This window comes from Drosophila kikkawai, chromosome 2R (assembly GCF_030179895.1).
Source record: "Drosophila kikkawai strain 14028-0561.14 chromosome 2R, DkikHiC1v2, whole genome shotgun sequence".
Lineage (NCBI taxonomy): Eukaryota > Metazoa > Arthropoda > Insecta > Diptera > Drosophilidae > Drosophila > Drosophila kikkawai.
Window position 1 is genome coordinate 23,961,147 of NC_091729.1, and position 22,906 is coordinate 23,984,052.

A 22,906-nucleotide genomic window follows, 5' to 3' on the forward strand; every position below is an offset into this window, starting at 1 on the left:
TATTATATATAAATTCTATGTGTTGTTGCTTGATAAATATTTAAATGTAATTGGCAACCAATTAAAAAAACAAAAATAAATATTTCATATTTTTTCAGACCTTTATTTACCTTTTATTACGAGAAAAATTCCAAAAAATTCCACATCTGAGCAGTAAAATAGTAATTATAATTTAAATCAAAATACAATTTTCGTTGAATTCCTTTCGATTGCAAATCATAAACGGATTTTACACGAATCATAAAAACTGGCAGCCTCAAAGTATGCCACTGAATACGAGCTCTGCCTCGGTTTATGCACATATTTCTGGTTAAAATGCTAGCATATTTTAAAGCTTTTCCCACAAAATATGCATCTGGGGTTAAAGCAAAAACAAAAAAACATTGGATTAATTCGTCAATTAAATAATATATATATTTTTTTTCGGCACAGAGTAAATATTATGAGCCATTGACGAGTCAATAAACGCATGCACAAAAAACACTTCCCAGTAGATTAATCTACGTTGAAAAAAAATGCTTATCAATAGCACAATGGCACTTCCTGGCAATCAAAATACTGCAAACATTGTTCCACTCATGTCATTGATTTGTGTAATACAAATAGACGTGGCTAAAGAAAATTAATTAATTTTAATGAGATTTTCATTTCCAATGCGCAGGAAAAAACACAACGTAATTAATGGGGGGAAAACGAATACGAAGGAAGGAAGGATGATGAAAAGGACTGATTTTTATCAACGATATAGTGTCCCTTTTTTTGTGCTGTTGGTAATCATGCGTGATAGAAAGGGACCCCAAACCATGCGAAACGAATCGCCAATGAATTGAATTTAATTATATATCTTCTTCTTGGACCCTTTTTGGTGGCATTTGATTTTTTCGGCCATTCCAAAATATCTAGCACGTGCGGTGCTCTGCGAATTTTGGCCAGAAACTGGGAGCCAGAAAACAGAAGGCAGCCTTAGCACAGGCGGCTTTGTTTGTCATTTGAATACCTAATGAGCAAGTTGGATAGAGCAAGAGAGAGAGCTGGGTTAGGGGGTTCAAGAAACCCCAGAAGCGAAATAGATTCAATGGAAACTTTAGCGAGAAATAAAACCACAGAAAATCGCGGCTTATTAATTTGTCCAACTGCAATTGGCAATCGAAATTTTTTTTCTGCAGCTTCGTTAAAGCGTGAAACAAAAAGCAAAACCGAAAACCGAAACTGTTTATGACCAAATGCAGCCGATGGCAACCGCAGACGTCCGAATTGCCAAAGGCTTTAAAGTGGGCAAAAGCCAACACAACACAGGGGTAGTGAGAAACTCCCAAAAAAACGTTGCATATTGGCCATAAACCGGTTTTTTCAGTACTAGCCAAAACGGCTGCAGTTTAATGGGGCGTATGAGTAATGTCATGGAATAACGTGCTATTGTTTTTTACGATTCTGTCTGTAATTCGTGTAAGCTTCGGCGGATCTAAGATTAATATATATGTATATATATTTGATTAAAGCTCAGGGTTAATGGTTTGTTTACTGTAGTTTCTATTACACAAACTCTGGGTAGATTACTTGGAAAATATTTAAAAGGAAATATTGTTTAAATTGAATAAAAATTATTTTCAAAAAATATTAGATAAATATTGGATTTTATTTATACTTGTCAGGGACCTAAAAATATATAAATAAGTAAATATTTTTATGTATTTCTTAATTTTTCAAGAAATATAACATATAACTTATCATATTACTGCTTTATCTTGTTAATATAATCTTAGAAACAAAACATTTTTATTTTAAACTGATTTCTTAAACCATTTTAAGGCCTAAATAAATATATTAACCCATTAATTACCTAATTAATACAATAAATCAAGTTAAAACTTAATTTTTTCCCCCTGAATAAATCACAAAAAGCAGAACACTGGCTACTGACTCAAAAAATAGCTTTGTCATTCGGCAGACACATATCGTAGATGGCCTGAAATCTTTCCAAATTCTCACCCAGTTGTTAGGACAGGTGCCGGCTCAGACTGGCAAAGTGCTAATAGGTCGCCGAAAAAAATACAGTATACATAACTCAGAAATTCTTGCATCATCATCGCTGCACCCAGAAGCACAGCAGCAGCTGGGAAGATAATAAAATATGTATAATAAAGAAAAGTAAAGAGGAAGACGGGCTCCTATATAAATAGACGCCTGCTTATTTAATTGCGACACATTTCCAGTTTGCGAGGCATTACAAGTCGCAGACAGAAGGCCTCATCCACCAGACAGAGAGAAGACTCAGCCAGAAGACTCGGCCAGAAGACTGTGTACAGTAGACAGAAGACGGCTGCTATCCCCTTCAGCAGAATTCAAGTTTAAGCCCGGCTCAAAGCAGCCGCTCGGCCACTCGACCACTCAGTGCAAAGCGAAATCGCGACGCGACAACAACGAACCGCCGGCAGTTCCCTCTAAACAACAAAAAATTGAATTAAAATAAATTAATAAAAAGCCAAGTCAGGCAGCAGAAGATCTACAACAAAGGTATAGAGCCTCGTTAATTAATCAGAAAAACTTGGATTCGCATGTGAAATTATGCTGGGCCGCTCCCCTAGACCAAGTGCGAGGAAGAATTCGCGGGGAGAAACGTGTTGTGCATACAAAAGGAGCCCTGGAATTGATTCCGTCTTTGGATTTTCTTGTTTTCTAGCCGCAAAACAATGTTCGTCTTTCTGGGAGTGCTCTGCCTGCTGCAGACGGCCAGCCTGATCCCCGCCCAGGTGAGTCCCATTCCATTTTCCCTCCTCCTCCGAAATCCAGTTCCGAAAAATTAATTAAAAGCATCCAGTCGACTGACACCTGCCACTGGGCACACTCTACCGACCCAAGTGTTGGGCCAGGACGAGCTTTTGTACCAAAAACCAGTCAGTCAGTCAGTGCGGTTCGAAAATATTTTAATTACAACGCAGTCAACTTGCTATTTATTTTTGCATTACCACTGCCACTGCCACGTTTATGTGGCAAACGAGTCCCGGGGTTCCGCCTCTTTTCGAGAGCCTTAAAAGTTCCAGCCACAGCCTTAAAAGTTCCAGCCACAGCTGACTCATATTTCCCACAGACACTTGAATGTCTCAACCCTAATTGACACTGAATTCATTAACTTTGATTAATAGATCAATCAATGAATTGCATTTCCTGTTGTCAACAGGGAGAAATAATTGTTTGAGTTTGAGTTTTGTCTTTAAAGGGTAAATTGAGGTATGGAAAATGTATAATAAATAAAAATTAGACTTTGGACTCTTTAAAGATGGTCGAACTATAGGGAAAACTTTGCCAAAAGAGTTTTTATTTTATAAAACTTCATTTAATTTATAGTAAATTCCTTGGAAAATCCTCTTTTTATACCCTTGCAGGGTATTATAATTTCAGTCAGAAGTTTGCAACGCAGTGAAGGAGACGTTTCCGACCCTATAAAGTATATATATTCTTGATCAGCATCAACAGCCGAGTCGATCTAGCCATGTCCGTCTGTCCGTCTGTCCGTCTGTCCGTCTGTCCATCTGTCCGTCTGTCTGTTTCTACGCAAACTAGTCCCTCAGTTTTAAAGCTATCTGAATGAAACTTTGCATATAGTCTTCTATATGCTCTCACTGCTATATATGTCGGAACGGGCCGGATCGGACGACTATATCATATAGCTGCCATTCAAATGTTCAATAAATTTTTAGAAAAAAAATTATAACTTAGCTGTTTTTCAACATATGTGCACTATTTTTTACATATGACCATTTTGTATTATTTCTGAATTTTGGTAAAAATTTTATGAAAATCAGACGACTATATCATATAGCTGCCATAGGAACGATCAGGAAATTAATAGAAAAAAAATTATAACTTCGTTGTTTTTCAACGTATTTTCATCTACTCTGAGATATAGTCTTATTTTATTATTTCAGAATTTTGGTACGAATTTCATAAAAATCGGACAACTATATCATATAGCTGCCATATAAACGATCGGTAGATGTAGATAAAATATAAAGCTGGGAATGCAAAACTGTAACTGTCAAACTGTAAACATAATAAGTATACGTAGGTAAAATGTAATGAAATAATATCTGCAAGGGTATAGAAACTTCGGCGTGCCGAAGTTAGCATCCTTTCTTGTTCTATTAATAAATACCCTAAATATCTTAGATACCTTCAAAAAACATTCCTAAAATCCCTAAAATCTGACCATTAAAAATTTCTGAAATAAATTCAACTTTTTAAGCAATGAAAATCTGCATTAGAAAATCGACAGCAATCAATGCTGCAGCACAGATTTCAAAACCAGTGACTCGCGATGATTTTATTTTGCGGCTTGTGGCCACAAAATTAATGTCGAAAGGTGAAAGTGCAAAATTCGATGCGAATTTTGTTGGCCCGCCCAAAGTGCAGGGTGAACTTTTTGGCCAGGTCTCTCATGACCGTTGCACAATGTCCACCACGTCCGGTAACGGAGCTGTAATTACAGGCCAAGGCTTGCTTGATTTTCTTACCTGCCTCTGCCTGGGCCTGGATAGCAATTACCTCCGTGAGTTGGCTTGGCTTGGCTCACTTGCTTATCATTAATCTTGGGCTTCAACTATTATACATCATTTTAATAACTGCTGCTGCTGCTGCTGGTTTTAGTGGCTGCCTTGAACTTTGCCTGCCTCGACTAACTAATATCAATTTAATTGCATTTTTTTAACGCTTATTACTCATACGCAGTGTTGCACAGAAGGTAAAGTTAGGAGAAACTAGGTACTCAGAGGGGAAATACTACTGTTATTTAAGATTTATATTTTCTGAGCTGTAGTTAAATAATACCTCAACATTTTGTAAACTTATTAAGGACTGAAAAACAAACAAAAATTTCCTTTATTTGCCAACAATTCTGCTTTCTTTTTCAAGTTAAATTAGTCTTTCTTTCCTTAACACAAATTGAATTATTAATATAATTAAACAACATTTATCTGCTCGCTTGAAGACAAATAAAAATATTTTTAAATTTCAACACATTTGCTCTTCATAATCCAACTATAAACCAACCAAAAACAATTCTAAACAAAGCCTTAACTCACCTAAAAATATTACAAAACATTCCTTTGAATATAAAGTTACGAAGGGCTTTAGTTCTTATGGTTTCTTAAGTTGAGTGAGATTTATTTATAAACACATTCTAAGTCACTCAATGTCTCTTAAGCCCTTTAAGACGGCTTTAAGCTAGGCTAACCCCTTTGACCAATGGAATTTTCACACACTCTGCTCTCTCGCAAAACACTTTTTTGTACACCCTTTAGCACCTTTTTCCATTGTCTTGCTTTTATTTAGGGAAAGTTTATTTCTGTTTGCGGCTTCGGGGGCTATAAGAAATTAGATTTTAATCAAGGCATGCATGAAATTTGCATTTGCCCAAAATAATTTTTTTCTTTGGGGTCGTGGGAATTGAAATTAGGTGGCGGGCAAGTAAAGAGTCCTGAGAAGGGTTTCCCTCTGACCCAGGGGTTACAATTTGCGGTAGCAATTCCCTGGAATTCATGCAAATTGCCATGCTATTCATGCCATATCTGAATGAAGTTGAGATCCAAGAAATCGCAGAAATCCCTTTTAGATCTTTCTTCAAGTTGTAATATTTTTGGCTCGGGTCATGACCCCAGCTTATGAATTTCAGCCAACTCCTGGCAATCTTTAATCTGCCGCTGGCCATTACCCTAAATTAGCCAAACACAATTGTGGCAGTTTGGTTGTCAACTCTCTGGATATATCGGGGATCCTTATCTGGGAGGGAGTTGTGGTTGCTGTGCAAATATGGCAATTGTATAAATTTACTCTCACTCCCTGGGACAGGTGAAAACATTTAAATTATTCTCGGTAAATATTGAACAATGGGTTTTTGGCCAGGCAAACAAAAGTTTTATTCTTTGTTTGGCCAAAATAAATTGTGCAGTATTTTATTTTAATAAAATTATTTCATTAATTTGCCTGGCTTTGTTCATAAAACCAGTGGTAAAACTTTTTGTTTGCTTTTCAGCAGAACAAGATATAAATTAAATCGAGCTAAGTGGGGGTTTTATTCATTGTTTATGGGGAGGAAACATTTTGATATGTAATTCTATTTTTTAGTAAATTGTTTTAAAGTTGGTAAATAGTTAACATGGTTCGTTTTATTGTTGCATTAACATGAAAAATTATAAATATATATAAAAAATAATTAAAAATGATCATTGAAAAGGAAAATGTACTTGAAAGAAATGAAATATATTGTTTAATAATGTTTTATTTGGCTTACAAAGTTTCGCTTCTCATTTCCATATTATTTCAATTAAAATGTAGTCAACCTCAGTGTCAGTCTTAATAAGACATTAAAACTTTATGACATTTTGCAACTTTTCATTTGAAATTAGTATTATCAAACTTTTCAGTTCCAAGGTCAGTGACAAAGTTTACAGTCGAAAGAGCAACAATTTTCAGATAGTAAAGTACAGGTTTTTTAATGATTACAAAGGTGTCTTACGAAAAACATAAATTTTTAATTATTGTAAGAGGGTCTTTAAATTACAAATAGAAGCTTTGCAATGTTCAAGTTTTTCATTGAATAATTTTTTCCGCTTTTAATTGTAATTTTTAATTATTTTCGCTTTTATCTTGGTTAATAAGTGATCTCATTCATTACTTTAGGCCATGAGGTTGTTGGCAGTTATTACAGGGTCTATTTTGTTTACTTTTTAAACTGGAAAATCTTGTTTATATTAATAAATAATTAGTCAGGCATATTCTCCAAGGGGAAATAAACCAGATCAGTTTTTAAAAGCTTTGTAAGTGGAAATTGTAAATCAGAGTTATATTAATACATTAAAAATAAGAAAGTATAGAACTCTGATTTAAAATTTTAAAAGTAAAATTGTGTAATTTTTGGGTTTTTTAAGTTTAATTAGTAACAAGCCATTTTATATTAAAATACTTACATCAAATAATAATAAATAAAGCCTAAAAAATATAGTTTTACTATGTTTCAAAATATTTTTCCCTAGTAACATTATTTTACCTTCAATTTAGAATCTAAACTAAAATAAAATTATTAATTTAATATTTTAAAATGTAGAATTATAGCCTATTCTTCCCAGTGCACCTCTCTCAACGTTCTTATCTTTTCCTAGATTTTCTACACTAATTGTTATTTACAACTTCGAGTCCATAAGAGTGCTGCTTACTCTCGTAAAACAGAAAAAAAAACACAGCACAAACACACACCATGTAGCACTTATTAGATTAGGTCCAGGCCATAGATGGCCACTTCCAGATGAGCTGGGCCCTCAATGCTCCCCGTCTGGTTCCTCTGGCAACGCAAGACCACAAACTTCTGGCCAATGCCACCGGCTGTAAGATGGGCCTCGGCTCCACCGCCCAGATCCTCGACATGAATACCCGTAATCCGGTAGTTATCGCTGGCATTCTGCCGGAGATTCCCAAGGAGATTAAGCAATTTGCAGGCATCGTATGCTCTCGATGTAAATCTCACCTGCGAGCCGTAGACGAGATCCCGGCCGGGGGCCGAGGGCGTTAGGTAAACATCCTCGGTGAGCAACGGGCTGGCATATTTGCCGACATGTCCCCAGGTGACCGAGGCACCGTCTCCCACCCTCAGCCCGGGCAGTAGCAGGCACAGCGCCAACATCGACGCCCACTCCCTTGCACTTGTCAACATGACAACATGTGTCTCCATTCGTCGTCTTCTTCAAAGTCTGTGTCTCCGTCTCCTTGTCTCTGGATTGGGATTCTGGCTACCAAGTACTCCACCTCTTCCTCCTCCTCTTGCTGTCGGCGTGTGAAACCCAAATGAGTCGCCGTCAGGAGGCCAAGTTAAATATTGTCGTAGTTTTGGCCTGGCAAGACTCTTATCAGCCAGACAGGTGGCAGAATGGCCTCTCGTTCTCTCTCTTGTTTTTGTTAGAGACATCAGCATTATTGTCACTATGATGATACCCTTACTTTATGGGTGATTATTCATATAATATTAAATTTAAAATAAAATTTAAAATTTATATAAAAACTAAGTTAACTGAGACAGTTTATAAATTAGACTAAAACACACTTTAAAAATGATAATTTCCGTTTATAAAAAACATCTTAACATCTCAAAGCCAGAAAAGAGTATTTTTAGGTCACTAAAATCCATAAAGAACTACTCCATATCGTTCTGTTTGCTTTGGGTTTGTTGTGCTAGCTGTTAAAGGTGTCATAATTATTGATAACTTACTATATGTGGAACGTTCTCTTCACTCCCATTAACCGAGTTTCCACAATCTACCAAAAAAAAACCCTCCCACGCTGACTCTCTCTCTCTCCCTCTCTGTTACCACTCTCCGGAATTTGTTTTATCTACGGATCGAACTTGGTCTACTAGCAGCTTATCTTAGTTCTAGACATTTTAATTATTATTCTCTATGCCATAAACTGACAAAACGTACTGTGCAAATATTTAACAAAAACAAAACATTTCCAAAGCGGAACTTCAGCGACCTTCACCGGCGATTTGAGGCGTTGAGAAATTCCGCTTAAATTGATTAACACAATGCTTTGGGCCAAGGAATATTTATAAACTTACTTAAACCGGGGCACAAAGGGTGTTTGCCTGTTTTTCTGGGTTTTGGCCAAAGTTGTGCCGTAACTTTACAACTATATTGCTGAAAAGCGGACCAAACATCTTTTGGGCCGAAAAGTTTTGCTAGGGCAAAATGCGAACTTTGAATAGCATTAAGTATACGCAACGTGCGCCGCCGAACTTTGTGCTAAAATTCTCACATCCTACCGCTCTCTCTCCCCCCTTAGCTGATTACCCTGCGCGACGGCAAGGTGGGCGTGAACTTTGCCGGATACCATGCGGATGCTGGACTGGGCGGCCTGCTCACAGGCAACTCAGCCCACGGTGGACTCAGCGCCTCCGCCGGAACTCCATGGGGTGCCCGGGCCGCCGCCGGTCTGGGTGGCAATCTGGATGGTGAGTCTCGGAGTCTGGTTAGCATAATTGATTCGATTTAACACACTTTTCCCTGTTATGCCCGCAGGACGCACCTCTGGGGTGGGCTATGCCGCCGCCCAGGCTAATCCCTCGGTGGGCGCCAGTGCCCTTTTGGGTGGCAGTGTCGGCGAAAATGGTTATATTGGCGCGGAAGCCCATAGTCCAGGCAAGGCGGTGATTTCCTCCAAGCAGCATAGTGTCCAGCCGGGTTATCCTAACGATCCTGTCAATCCTGGCTATCCTTCTTTGCCCACTCTGGCACCGATGACTCCTCAACCAACTGGCAGCAATCACATACAGAAGGTGAAGCCGCCCAAGAAGTACTCACTGATCAGTCAAAATGTAAGTTTAAAAACTATTTAAAATGGTAAAAATAAGAGAACGTTTTCAGGGAAAAATTAGGTAAGAACTCAGCCTAAAAAGGGTTAAAATTTAAGGAATAATAAGCACAAAATTACAACTTCTTAAAATACCCTAAAATCACTAAGTAAAAGTAAAACTTGTCATTAACGAACTATAGTAACCAGGACATTTCCTGCTATGCCCTCAAAGGATTTTCCAATCAAGATTTTCCCAGAAAAGTAATTTCAACTCTTGTCATAACCTTGAGACAATAAACATTCCGTCAACAATATAATCGATAGATTACAAAATTCTCGGAAACTGACAGCTTCAAAAGCATTTAAACTTTACAAGGAAAATATTTTCCATGGGCAAACTTTTAATTATAGCCTAAGTGGTGGTTAAAGTTGCTCTTTTTCACAGTAAAATTAAGGTTCAACTTAAGCCCGTAATATGGCTTTTCAATAGCTCAATTTCTGGGAAACAAAACATCAGGCGGGTAGGCTATAAATCCTCCAATAGTATTTAACTGCAAACATTGAATATTGATCAATGTGGCTCTATAACAAGCTGGCAAGCAATCAATCTATCGGCCTCTCCCACCATGCCGCCATTCATGTTTTAGCCGGACCACAGCCAAATCATTGAAAATGATGTTAAAGCAGCCGCCGATGCGGATGCCACTGCTGTTGCGGTGGATAAACACCAGCCCGCCTCTTTGATAATTGTCAAGCGGCCACGCCTACGCGTCAAGCACATACGCCCCCGTCCAGTGAGGCAACGGACCGTATACGTGATGCAGCAGCAGCAGCAGCAGCAGCAGGAGGAGGAGCAAATTCCACAAGAGGAGGGGCATCAGGACGAGCAACAGTCGCCCGTTGAGGTAACCGTAGCAACAACAGGGAATGCGGTGCGGCAACAGATACAAATACACCATGCAGATGCAGATACACAACCTCACAGATACACGAGAAGAAAAGCAATTTAAGCTTGAATATCTTGGCTTTAAGATTGCACACATGTAGATTAAGGCTTTAAAGCACGCTGAATTTTGGGGAAATCAAGGGAAATGCACAAGAAAAGCCTGCAACTACGCTTTGTGAATTTTATTTAAGACTCTTGATTGAATTTGATTATGATTTTTAAGGTCTATTTGGATTTATTATTTTGTAGAGATAAAGAATATCTGAAATATGTCCTACCAATAATTTCAAGCTTTAAAAAAATTGTTTATTCTTGTTTTTAAATGAAGATATATATAAATTTTATTTATTCATAAAAAAAAAGGTTTTAAAAAACGGGTGAACCTATTTTAAAGAATTTTTAAATTGTTACAAGTGTCTCACTATATTTCTCTAACCCAAAATTGTATCCTCAGTGCAATTACAATCCACACACAGATACTGGCACACACACATACACACATTCACCTCACACCACCGTACACAAATTGTTGGCTTTTTGGTGGAGCTCTTTGGATACAAAACTTTCGCTTTGAGGCGAAATAACATTTTGGGCTGTAATTTTATTTGAAAACATTTGCGGACAATGTGGACAGAGGGGTTGGTTGGGTCAGCTGCCGTTGGTTTGGCTGCTACTATTGCGTTCTGGCTTTATTATTTCAGTGAAATTTATTTTAATACAATTTTAATTTCCTCAACCTGAACCCCGAAACCCAAACCCAACTTGAAAATTTCTTCCTTTTTGTGCATGTGGTGTTCGCTGGCCTTTGAAAGCAATTTTCTTGTTAAAAATTTAGCCCTAACTTATGAATATATATCTTTATGCACACAGGTGCCAGTGAAGAGCGCGGCCAAGGTGGTACAGACCCATAAGTACAAGTCTGTGCAGCGACCTCAGCCTCAGGCTTTGAACAACCGCTTTATAGCACCTCAGGCCCAGGGACCCGTGGGATTGGCTTTGGATGTGAGTTTAAACTTAAGTTTAAAATTAATTGTTTAACGAAAGATAAGCAGTTACAAATATTAACATTGAATTTAAATAAAAAAATTATATTTTTATTTAACAGATTCCCATTGGCATCCTGCGCTCCCTGCAGCAATCTTTGGGCGCTTTGACCGGCGGAGTGGCTCCTCCTCAACAGCCCGCTGCTGTCCACGCACCCTAAGCTAAGCTCCTACGACCAAGGTCCTAGAAATCCAGTTAACGGTATTTGTAAGCCCTTCTTAAGGCAACTCCAATCCTCCCTGCAACCTGGTGAAAATCAATAAAGCGTTTACGCCCAAGACAAAGCCAATTGTATTGAATAAAGATGAGTGACAAAAGGAAATCGGCCATAATTGAGTTTTCCAAGACAATGTCTTACAGTGGGTGTTAGTTAAAAAGTCTAAAACTAGTTAATAACTATCATTAAATATGTATTGAGTTCTTGAAATATATATGTGAAAAGTTAGAGTTTTAAAATACTTTGGCTTTGGTTTAAAAGTGCTGATTGAAATTTGATATATATTTTTCCTTCGACTGATTCACACTGTTTGAGTTAAGTAAATTCCCAGAAATTCTCTTCGTTTACAGGATAATCTCTGGAAATTAATTGAAAGTGTTGCAAGTGCTGGGACACGTGTTGTGTTTAATTTTCCATCAACTATTTGAGCTGAAAATGGGAATTCCAAGAAATTCTGGCCTAGACCAGTGCCAGGAGTCAGTTCTTGGTCAAAGCACTTAACTCTTAGTTTCCGGATAAAGTGTTTGCCAGCCATGTTTGTTGTTGATTAAAAAGGATCTCTTGTCCCTCACACTCAAGCCATTAAATCAAATGCCACAACACACAATGCGCAGGGAAATGAATTGAAATGGCATCCGCATATTGCCTGGGAAAATTCGCTGGAAATTCAACTTGGAAGCTTGCTGGCAAAATACCCAACCAAGCTTGTTTATTTAGGGAACGTGTGTGCGAGATCCAGACCTCAGACAAGATATGGCACACACAGACGCCACACTATCACCATTAAGTGTGAGGCAGCAAAATATTTCACACTCCGCAACCGCAGGCACTTGTGTGCCCCAAATTTAGAAGATGGTGAGTGTAAAAGGGGGGGCTATGAATGCACAACAACAGCCAGGACATGCATTGTGTAAATGTGCTTAAATACTCGGGGGGCTNTTATTCTTTTAACCCCCCCCCCCCCCCCGAGTCAGGACGAGTCGGCAAGGGTCAGCGTTTGTTTAGGGAGCGGCCTCTCGTGTAGTGGCCGCTATTTAAATTTCTTAATTAGTGCTTGACCGGGAATTTATTGCCCGTTAGTCGGTGTACTAAACATCCAATGGGGCATCCTTTTAGAGTCCTTTTTGCAGTCCCCTTTTACACGGAAATGAATGTGCAACAGGCTTTTAAGGCAGGCTCTGTCCTTGCACTGGGTAAACATTGAAGCTCTGTTGGAATTAAAAGAAAACATGATTTAAGGCATGCAAAATCTGGAGATATAGTCTTAATTGTCTTTATTTCCTTCTAAAGAAATTTATGGGAGGGAATGGAAGGGACTGCTAGGCTCTGAGTTTCTTTAAATTTCATTTATTTTCTGAATGATTTCTTGATTTGGTTTTGTTTCCGATTTATTAGTTGATTATTTAACAATATTTATGGTTTAATGATTTATTTATAAATTTTATTTGAATCATTTTCATAATTAAGCAATTAATAATTAAACCTTTTGACTTATTTATTTCCCACTCAAAAAATACATAAACTCATATAATAATTGCATTTTCTGGGAATATATTAATAATTTATAAATTCAAGTATGCCTTTACTACATTTTACCATTAATTTGGTTTGCTTTTGAATTATTTCTCCCATTTCATAATTAAGCAATTTGTAGTTAATCATTTTGTATATTTATTTCCCTCCAGGAAACGTTGGAACTCATACAATAATGACCTTTTAATTGAAATTAATGCTTTTCCAACTGAAATCACATGCATATTTACCAAAAAATATAAAACCCTGTGATAGAGCACAATCTTCCTGGTCATTTTTCAGAAAACTAAGCCACAGGAAATTATTTTTGGGCCATAATTTAAATTTCCTTCAAGAGCCCAGAAAAACATATATTTTCAATAATTTCTGGCATAGTTAAGGCCGGCCAAAATCAACAGGGCAGCTTTTGTATATTTTGTTGTATATTTTTGTTGGTCTTTTTTCCTTTCAGAGCAGAGCCCGAAGAAGAGAAGAGAAACAGGAGCAGCAGAGACCACAGGATATCTGTGGCCCGGGAGTAGAGGGCGGAAGGTTAAAGGCGCCGCAACTCGAAGCTCGATTCGTGGGTCGCGGCTTGCCTCATTAAATTTAACGCACGTGCCGCACAAATTATGTTTACACACAGGCACACACACCACACACACACACACACTCGCTGTCCGAGTGGGCATACATTTAAACATTTTCGTAATTTAGAGTTCCAGTACAAAGGGAAATGCTAGTGGAGAAATTGAAAAGGTTTTCCTTCGTTCTACAATTTACGTGGGCCGAAAGAACGAATGAATAGCTGCTGGTCTAGGTTAAATCATTCAACAAATGTGTGCTCACACACATACTATATACCGAGAAAACCACACACACACATGTCCTTATTAAGTTGCCTTCTTTAGAGAGCCTTCCCCAAAAGGTAGGCAACATAAAATTTCAGTAATTTGCTGACGAGACCGCACTCCAAATTGAGCTGTTAAAGCTGCTTTAAGTTCTTCGTTAAAGCAAAGCGAATCGAATTTTCCACATTCATATAGCTTTTACTTTGCACTCTACCTAATTGCAGGAAACTAATTTTCTCTCATTTAATTTCCTTTCCAAAATATAAAGCTTGTCTTTTGTTGTTTAAAGCCTTAAATTGCATTATGTTTCAAAGTTAATGAGTCAAAGTGGCTTTAAAAATATGAAGAAAGGCTGGAAAAAAGGCTTTTCTTTGAGAATAATGTGGGATATATTGTAAGAATAAGGTTTTTTCTGAAAAGTATAAGGCTTTAATTTTTTTAAAATGTATTTTTTAAGTACTTGTCAGATTTTTAACGGTTTATATTTCTTGGAAAAAATATAGATTTCAATGAAATTTTTATGATTCTATCGCCTCCTTAATATTATAAATTATCCTTTCTATTTTGGAAATCAGCATGAACTGTATAAAATGTGTAAAATGTTCGCGTAGCACAGACTTTGGTAAATCGTTGCCGGGCCAACGCTGCGTATGCTTGATATCCCAGTTGAACTGCCGAACTCCTCCATCGCCAGGTAACTAACTGTGGCACTTATAAATATTCATTGCTCCTCGGCCCAGCTTACGCAGATCGAGTACAAACAGCTCGAGCATAAATATTCATAAATTCCACGGCAACTTGTATGTGGAGATCTGGAACTAAAAAAATAAAAAAAAAATGAAAATGCTGGAAAACCTTTCATTCACCGCTTGTCGCTCTTCATTAAAGTTTGCTTGTACACACGTGCAGCTACCTTATATATACTATATATATATATGTCATCCGAATATGCGCTGTCTGCATTATTAATGAGTCTCCTTCATTTAATTGAAGCAATGTGATTGTGGCCATTGCGACAGGTGGTGGTGGATGGCGGCAAGGTGCGTTGATCCGAACGGGCCTGAACACCTGTCGTGTCTGGGCATATGCAAATTCGACTTGCCACGTGTCTCCGGGCGTCTCCAACTTTGGATTCCTGTTATCCCGGAATTCGGTCTACGTTTTCTGTCTTAGTCGTCGCCGCATGGGCTGCTAGGTAGGTGTGTCAACACACTCAGTTCGTGGAAACGTTATCCTTTATAGTCGGCATTGCTTCCGAAACGTGTGATTCCACCGCAGAGTGGCATTTAAGGCAATGAGAGAATTTAAATTTGGGGCTAAAACACATCAAAGCAGGGTGAATAATTATATTTCAAGAGAAATTTGGGTGATAAATATGCTTAAACATAAACTAAAAGGATTATTATTATCATAAGTTATGTACAATTAAAAAGTAATTGATTGAAGTTCATGAATTTTCATTATATTAACTGTAAAAATGATTTATTTGACCTGTAACTGTAGTAAAAACGTGGGAAGTTGTGATTTCTACATAATAACTTATCTATTTTTGTTCAGAAAATAATTTTAAAAATATTTTTAAACTCCAACCCACCTTGTCTTATATGTTTAAAGGGAATTCCAAAGCCATATTCCAACCTCTAAACACTTTAAATATTTTATGTTGAAACCGTAAATAACACAGAAACCCCAAAAACTAAAGCGCACAAGGGGAACTCTTTATTTTCCCGGCCAAAGCAATGAATAAGAAGATAGCTGTTGCCAAATATACAACTCAATAAATCGTGTACCTTAACCGAGTGAATCGTAAACTTGGCCAGGCTTAACTTAACCGCAAATATTCAGGAACTCTCTGTCAACAGGTCCTTGCTCCTCCTACATACTTAATGTACATTTTCCGTTGAAAATTGTATTGAAACTTGCCATCAGGCCATAAAGGTGAAAAGCAACAGATGCCCCAGGATTTGTGGCCTTGAAAATAGAAGAAAATTATGAAAAGCCCCCCGCGATAAACCACATAACAAAGACCGCAAAATCTGTTTGAGCTCAAGATATACACATTTTAAGACTGTGGGAAATATTTTAAGCGATCAAATTGCAGCAGTTCGGTCTGCCACCTTGCCAAGAAAAAAAAAAGGAGAAAATCAAATAAAAAAAAAGAACCCAAGTTGAGTTGCAAAAATCGCAGAGTTAAAAAGTGCTTCCGCCTTCCGAGTTCTGCGTTCTGCAATGCCTTTTTGCCATTTGGTAATAAAATCATAAATCCCCAGCTAAAAGTTAAAGGGGGAACGGAAAAGCAAAGAGCAAAAAGGAAAGGAGTTGCCGAAAAATATGAACTCCGGGGCAGGAAGCGGAAATTACGTTGGCCTGTCTTGGGCTTAACCTTTGTCTTCGCCGCTTTTTCCGTTGCCGTTTGAGGATTCGCGGGCGCCGGCCATGAATGATTGCAGTTTAAACTCGCTGGAGCTCACTTTCCCAGCAGAGGCTTCGCCTCTTTTTTTTCGGAGCACCTTGTCCCGAGTCCGCTGGCCTTTATGAAGCTCCATTCTGGTTGGTTACATTTTTATAGCTGCAACGGCAGCAGCATAATTAATTCCATTTTACGACGACAACGGGGCGCGGCGGAGTTGCAAAAATGCATAAAGTCAATTAACTGAAAAAGCAGCCGGCAAAGAACAAGGGCCCGGAAGCAGCTCCGCAGGACCGAAAGGATACTCGGAGCAGCAGGATGCTGATGAGGTTGTAGTGGCTTAACTGAGCATGCTGTAAATAAATCAACGGGTGAAGTTGGTGTTGGGACATAAATTCTGGCTTCCTCCTCGGCCAAAGGGCAGTCCATTATCCGAATGTTTAACTTTTTTATAAGTGCTGGTTGGGTTTCTCAGATTTCGCTTAATTTTTTTCATGGTTAGCAAATGGAATTAAATGAAGATGAATTGGTTTCTTGAATGGAATGGAGATTTACTAGCGGAATTCTTTTCAGTTAATAGATATTTAAATAAGGAGAATCTGTAATTTAAAATTTAATTTTCGTGTGAATTTACAATGAAAAAGTTAAAAGAAGTTTTTAGTAATTATTATAAACGAAACTAGTTCCTATGGTTTTTAATTCTTTAATCTGTAAGTTAAGCTATAACCCTATTCTTCTCTGTATATTCTTTATTGGTATTTAGTAATTTTAGCTTTAAATTGTATTTTTAAGTAAAATGTTAAAGCTGAAATTTCCTATTTTGAATTTAAAATCCCCAAGATACCGTTAAAACAGGGCTGCCATCGTTTCTGCAGAAACCCCCGTAGTTGGTGTTTTTCTCGCAATCCCTTGGTATATTTCTACGCCCGCACCGCGGTCACACTGGATAAGCACCAAAACAAAACCTCGCCAACCGGCTTTTCTTTTTATTTATTTTGCAATAATTTCCCCAGTTTTCCCCGCTCAAACAGCTTTTCACACGGAAACCCAACTTAACCAACTGGCTTCCTGCATCGCCACATCCTTGAAATGAGCTAGCACGCAGTGGTCAGCGAATCCGGAGTAAACAAGGAAAACGTGAGTGAGTCTAGAGTGGGTGGTGGCCCCAACGAGGGTGGAAAAGCGCAAGGAAACGCGGCAATGTTCAAACCCAGACGTTGCGACATCGGCTTCTCCATTCGAGTGGCAGCCGAGCAGCAGAAAGGACACGCGCCGCGCACACCGTTGGTGAAAAGTCGTCGCGACTTCGGGGGGCCCAAACAAACCATAAATCTCTCAGTCTACATAAGTTGTGTTTTTGCACTGTTTTCAGCACCACATCATGGAGGACTTTGCCAGCATAAAGCCGACCAGTTCGGTGGTCAAATTGGCCGCCTGCCTGGAGAAGATCTACACGAAAATAGTGGAGAGTCGGGACAAGCAGGTGCCGGAGCACCAGATCAAGGAAATCGAGTTCCTCAAGTCGCAGTGCAAGCACGAACACATGCAACTGAGCCTGATGAGCTGTCAGACGCTGGTGCGGCTGGTGGACGAGGGCGCCTTGGAGGCCAATGGAGTGCAGAACAGTTTGCTCTCCATGCTGGCCAGTGCGGGGTAAGAGTATAAAGTATCTGCATGTCTATATCTATATCTAGCTGGAAACACGCCCACGACCCACATAGCACAATTCCGCAGGGGCGCGCCTTTGAACTTCCTGCAGCAGGTGGAGGAGGAGCAGGAGCGGGAGCAGCTGCTGTAGGTGCAGGCTAAGTGGAGCGCAGCGATTTCATTTTGCAAAATTGCCCACATAAAGGTGCATAAATTACCGAAGCAGTCAGCAAAGCTAAACCCACTGCAGCCACTTAATTAACGCGCCATTTAACGCCTGCCACCGAGTGCCTCCAGGAACATTGTTGTCCCTCCGTCAGCACGCAATCCCTCGCATTTCCGCTGGACGCGTGGCCCAAATTAATTGCCCCCCAGCACTTGGCACGTCATGTAACAAATGCGCAAATGAATTATGACTCTTGCTGTGTTACTCCCCTCAAACCCAGTTCTATTTTGGCATTGAGTTGATTTCCGCTTGGCCGCAATCCGTGGTCGTCAATCTTCTGGCTCTAAGCGATTATGCAGGCGGTGCCATAAAAACTATTAGCCACTTCCAGCCACGCACAGGTAGAAAGTCCTCTTCCTCCTATATCATGTCCAGCGTCCTTGACTACCAAATATTTGATTTGATTTGTATGCAAAAGGCGTTGGCTTAGAGTCTGGCATTGAACTTGAAATGTTTGCTGACGAAGGACGAACAACAGCGGTCATGTAAGACCGGAATTAACCTTGATAAGGCGGGCTGCAAGTGCTAGCCGAGTGCAGGTGCAGGTAAAAAGGATTGCATATTAATTGGCCTGCAGGGGGGAGCAGCGGTCAGCGCGTGAATAATAATTACCCCGTCAAACGCAAAGCGATTTGCTCCACCTCCTAATCCTTGACTGCTGATTTTCTGCTGCCTGCCAGCTCCTACTGCCCCCGGAAGTGGGTGCTAAACGCCAGTTCCACCTTAATGATGGCTTACATTGTACTTTTATCTGGAATTTAACACTGATTACTTGGGTTTCTGAGGCAAAGTGGCTTTTTTGCTGATTAAGTTGCATATTTTTCATGTAGCTTTAATATTTTCATAGATTTGTACCAGGAATCGTAACAATTATAAAGTAAAGTGTAAAGTGAATACAATAATTAAAAAGAAATAATGAAAATTTTCTCATTTTCCTTACAGACCCCTGCACTTTTCCATCATAACGGAAAGCGTTCTGGGTCTCCAGCTCCTTAACTTGAAGCGCAAGACGTCGCTGCTCAAAGATCAGGAGTCCTACCAGTGCTCCTATGGCCTGAAGACCCAGCAGCATCCTCTGATCTCGCTGCTCCAGCACTCGAGTGTGAACATGCACGATGTGAGCAACAAGATCATTGGCATCTGTCAGCACCATGACAAGGGGTAAGTACTTATATTACCCCTCCCAACAGATTAACCCATGTTTTCCCTTTAAACAACCAGCATTCGGGACTATAGTATAGAGTACCTTCGTCCGGTGTTCCTATACATACTCTGCAATCCTCAAACCCTGCACGATGTTAAGCCCATTTGGACTTGCCTCCTCAACCTTAGTGGCAATCAACCAGAGGCTAGAGCTTTAATGCAGGAGCTGCTGGCCTGGAGCAAGTTCAACAATGCCAGCACCTGCTTGTGCACCAGCATTCTGGTGATTGAGGCCATCGATCACTTCCTCCAGCGCGAGGATCACGCCCAATCCATAGATCTGGCCATCTATCAGGCTTGTTTGATAAAGCAACTGGCCAACTACGGCATCGATCCGCGTCCCAGCCTGCAATGCTTGCTGCGAGTGCTCCATGCCACGCGAGAGCACACCAAGGATCACTACCATGTGCTGCTCGTGCTCCTATCGGAGGTGCTGCACGTTCTATCGCCATTCTATTTGGCGGATCTGCTGCGCATCATCGTTTTCGTGGTGGTACAGGAGCGCTGTGGCCATGAATACATTCTGAACATGTGTCTGGACGGCATAATCCAGTGGATGTCTCAGACTGCATTCATACCCGCAGAGGGCTTGGCGTTGGCTCACCAGATAGTGGACAGGGTGCTGGATACCCAGAGATCGGAGCAGGATGGAGAGAGAATAGCCACCAAGTTGCTAAAGCCTGCCCACATGCGCAACTATCATCCGGACATAGCAATAGCCTTTGATCTGGCCACTCTGGTGGAGTCGTTTGATGCCTCTGATAACCAGGATGTGTTTGCGTTTGTAGATGCCTTAAATGTCAAGGCCAATACGGCCTTCTGTCAGCGCTTGCATCTGTTCCTTAGGGCTTTATTCCTCTCAAGAGAGCCTCCAGTGGACTGCTGGTTCAAGATCTATGAGGTCATCTTGCAGATCATCAAAGTGAACGAGGGCATTGCCTATGACTTCCTCATGACGTATATCTTTAAGCTGGCCCACGAAAACAATCCGGAGCTGCAACTGGAGCTAATGAGGGGCTTGGCCAGCTTTGCAGTGTCCAAGGTGAGTCTCTTGGAAGTTTCTAAAGTTCCTTAATTAATGTTTTATTTTAGGACAATGTCCCCATGATACTCAACACCATAAGGAATCTGTCTGCTGAGAATGGCACCTTTTGCGTGGATTTGTATCTGCGCTTGTGGCGTGTGGAAACGCGTACTTATCCTTTTCTGTTAAAGCAAATAGCGCAGCCTCTGCCGGAGGGCGACAAGCGCTGGGAACTGCAGATAGCACGCACCCATGCCATGAGGGAAATCTGTCAGGAAAAGTAAGTAGAAAATTTATAATCTTCCTTATTATCCTTAACAAATTCCTTGTTTTTTCAGACCCTCTTTGCATGGCTCGGAGCTGCTGCCTCATCTTAGCAACACCCTCAACAACTGCTCTGATGAGGCAGGTGATCTAGCCACTGCCCTGGCCCTGGATGCCATCTATGCCTTGTGCGATAGCCACACCGTAAACATAGCCTCCACCTGGCAGGCCTTGGGCAGTAAATTCCGCAGTGAACAGCGTCCACAAACCCTTAAGTCGCTCTACAGATTCTTTGGCCTTGTGCCGCTCCTGCAGACGCCCACATTGGAGTACGAGAAGCTGGCGGACGATGCTTTGGAACAGCTGTGGCAGGCCATTAGTCGTCCTGGCACAGATGCCGCACAGGTTCGGAATTCCCTGGCTGCCTTGAAGAACTATGAGCCGGGAACCACCCTCAATCTACGCCACATACCAGCCCAGTTTCGATTTGAGATTGTCGGAGGAGGTGTTAGTGTCCCAGGTGGCCGGGAGGTCCTAGATCTCCAGCAGGAGACAGTGCCGGGTGAGGTGTGGGTGCAGCTGCTGCAGAAGATACGTCCCGAGTGTGGAGATGCAGCGGCAGATCTGATTTCCCATCACATAGGCAGCGAGATTGATGGCTTCCGGAGTGGAGTGTATCGGTTGCCCGAGGGAAAACCAGAGCCACGCAAGCTGGTGGGTCTGTTCGCCACCAGTCCCCTTCGAGCGGTCACCAATTATGTGGTGAGCCAGGCTCGCTTTGGGGACTACGTGCCCGAGCCCTATGCCGTGACCTTTGCTCTGCGTTCGCTGTCGAAGAAGTTCTCCAAGCCCATTCCGCCACTCGACTGGAGCTGCCTCACGAGCTTCTTTCACCTGTCCTTTGATGCCCGGAAGTACTGCATAATGATAGCCAAGAATCAGGCTTTGAACTCGCGCACAGCCAAGCGATTGCTAGAGAACTTCCTGGTGGACTTTGAGCCCAACTGTTTTGAGGAGGATCTCCTCCTACTCTTCTCGCTGCTGCCGGAGATTGCCAACAGCGTGAGCTTGCAAATCTTAAAGAACTTTGCCGAGAAAGTGGCTGTGTATTGCTTCAAGGAATCGCAACTCAACGACTTTGCAGAAGGCTGTCTCTTTGAGAAGTTCCTGGAGAGCGTCAAGTACATTTTTACGGGAAAGTGCGACATACCCGAGGTCCTCGATGTCTTCACGCTGATTGTGGAGCGCTACATGGACTCAGTGAATCTGGATTCAAGGCTTTTCGAACGCTACACCGAGGTGGTGGCCACCCTGCATCCAAATGCTATTGATGGGCTGACCACGCCTGCTAACTGGTGGGAGACACCAGCTGGCAAACTCAAAAAGGCCACCATTATCAGATGTTATCTGGTGCTGTACAACGAGAAGCTGCCGAATCCTTTGAAGTGGCTAACGCCCATCATAGATGCCTATGAAAAGCGGGAGGAGGAGCGAGCATTCTTCTATCGTCACCTGGCTGCCACACTGTATGCCTTTGGAAGCGACGAACATGCCTGCAACTGGATATCAGAGATGTTCCTGGAGATCCAGATGCTGCTGGCCGAGGCCTCCAACAAGGAGAAGGTGAACCGGGCTCTGTATCTGCTGGACATCTTTATGCTGGCGGTGGATGTGCTCTCCGGCTGTGCAGTTCTGCTGGGCAGTGTGGATGTGGTGGCCAAGGATGACAAGCAGCGATTGGCGCTCTTCCCGGAGAGCATGCAGTACCTGTGCGATCATATTTTCTGGAAGGATCAGGAGGCCAAGGTCTGAAATAACCCTAAAATTATTTAAAAATCTTATTTTAATGCGCTTGTATCCTTTTCAGGTCTACGAATTCCTCTTTAACTTGTACAAACACACTTCCATGCCCTCTTCCTATGCCGATGTGTTCAGGGAGGCCATCATTTGCTCCCGGAATAAGCCATATTTTGACAACAAGGGCGTCTGGACCAAATACGTAGGCCTGCGTAAATAAGCACCAATGACGAATACACTCACCGCATTTAACCCACGCCTCAAGTGCACTTGAAGGGTTAAGCCCACACTATACCGTCAATGTTAGTCAATTTTTGATAGCAAACAGCAATCTTTGTTATTTATATGTGTTTCAAATTTGAACTATTATATTAAAGGCATTTTTGCGCACACAATTTAATTTTAGAATTAAATAGAAATATTTTTGCA

The 22,906-nt window shown here is 40.7% G+C and overlaps 3 protein-coding genes across 5 annotated transcripts; 2 read left to right on the forward strand and 1 right to left on the reverse strand.

Moving 5' to 3' along the window:
- The first annotated feature begins 2,186 nt into the window (after nucleotides 1-2,186).
- Nucleotides 2,187-11,806, forward strand: LOC108074201 (serine/threonine-protein kinase phg2). 2 transcript variants are annotated; one of them, XM_070284612.1, is made up of 7 exons: nucleotides 2,187-2,514; nucleotides 2,681-2,750; nucleotides 8,827-8,995; nucleotides 9,063-9,358; nucleotides 9,984-10,241; nucleotides 11,153-11,284; nucleotides 11,388-11,806. In XM_070284612.1, exons 2-7 carry the CDS (start codon nucleotides 2,691-2,693, stop codon nucleotides 11,484-11,486), a joined length of 1,014 nt encoding a protein of 337 aa, XP_070140713.1. In that variant the 5' UTR covers nucleotides 2,187-2,514; nucleotides 2,681-2,690; the 3' UTR covers nucleotides 11,487-11,806. The 2 variants fall into 2 exon arrangements, with proteins under 2 accessions (XP_070140713.1, XP_041633085.1); XM_041777151.2 differs by lacking the exon at nucleotides 9,984-10,241 and having other exon boundaries at nucleotides 2,188-2,514.
- LOC108074224 (uncharacterized) lies at nucleotides 6,140-7,817 on the reverse strand. Its single transcript, XM_017166168.3, has 2 exons — nucleotides 7,517-7,817; nucleotides 6,140-7,450 (listed from the first exon to the last, which is right to left on the reverse strand). The coding sequence occupies exons 1-2, from the start codon at nucleotides 7,718-7,720 to the stop codon at nucleotides 7,262-7,264; spliced, it is 393 nt and encodes a 130-aa protein (XP_017021657.1). The 5' UTR covers nucleotides 7,721-7,817; the 3' UTR covers nucleotides 6,140-7,261.
- Nucleotides 11,807-17,246: 5,440 nt separating the features above from the next.
- On the forward strand, nucleotides 17,247-22,866 carry LOC108074209 (focadhesin). 2 transcript variants are annotated; one of them, XM_070284163.1, is made up of 7 exons: nucleotides 17,247-17,457; nucleotides 17,689-17,969; nucleotides 19,132-19,350; nucleotides 19,411-20,434; nucleotides 20,485-20,696; nucleotides 20,755-22,486; nucleotides 22,548-22,866. In XM_070284163.1, exons 2-7 carry the CDS (start codon nucleotides 17,698-17,700, stop codon nucleotides 22,695-22,697), a joined length of 3,609 nt encoding a protein of 1,202 aa, XP_070140264.1. In that variant the 5' UTR covers nucleotides 17,247-17,457; nucleotides 17,689-17,697; the 3' UTR covers nucleotides 22,698-22,866. The 2 variants fall into 2 exon arrangements, with proteins under 2 accessions (XP_070140264.1, XP_017021636.1); XM_017166147.3 differs by having other exon boundaries at nucleotides 17,247-17,453.
- Nucleotides 22,867-22,906: the final 40 nt, after the last annotated feature.

Coding starts and splice junctions, on each gene's coding strand:
- LOC108074201 (XM_070284612.1), top strand. CDS start 2,691: ATGTTCGTCTTTCTGGGAGTGCTCTGCCTGCTGCAGACGGCCAGCCTG. Junction 8,996..9,062: donor TCTGGGTGGCAATCTGGATG/GTGAGTCTCGGA, acceptor TTATGCCCGCAG/GACGCACCTCTGGGGTGGGC. Junction 10,242..11,152: donor AGCAACAGTCGCCCGTTGAG/GTAACCGTAGCA, acceptor TTATGCACACAG/GTGCCAGTGAAGAGCGCGGC.
- LOC108074209 (XM_070284163.1), top strand. CDS start 17,698: ATGGAGGACTTTGCCAGCATAAAGCCGACCAGTTCGGTGGTCAAATTG. Junction 19,351..19,410: donor TGTCAGCACCATGACAAGGG/GTAAGTACTTAT, acceptor TTAAACAACCAG/CATTCGGGACTATAGTATAG. Junction 20,697..20,754: donor AGGGAAATCTGTCAGGAAAA/GTAAGTAGAAAA, acceptor TTGTTTTTTCAG/ACCCTCTTTGCATGGCTCGG.
- LOC108074224 (XM_017166168.3), bottom strand. CDS start 7,720: ATGGAGACACATGTTGTCATGTTGACAAGTGCAAGGGAGTGGGCGTCG. Junction 7,451..7,516: donor ATCTCGTCTACGGCTCGCAG/GTGAGATTTACA, acceptor AATCTCCGGCAG/AATGCCAGCGATAACTACCG.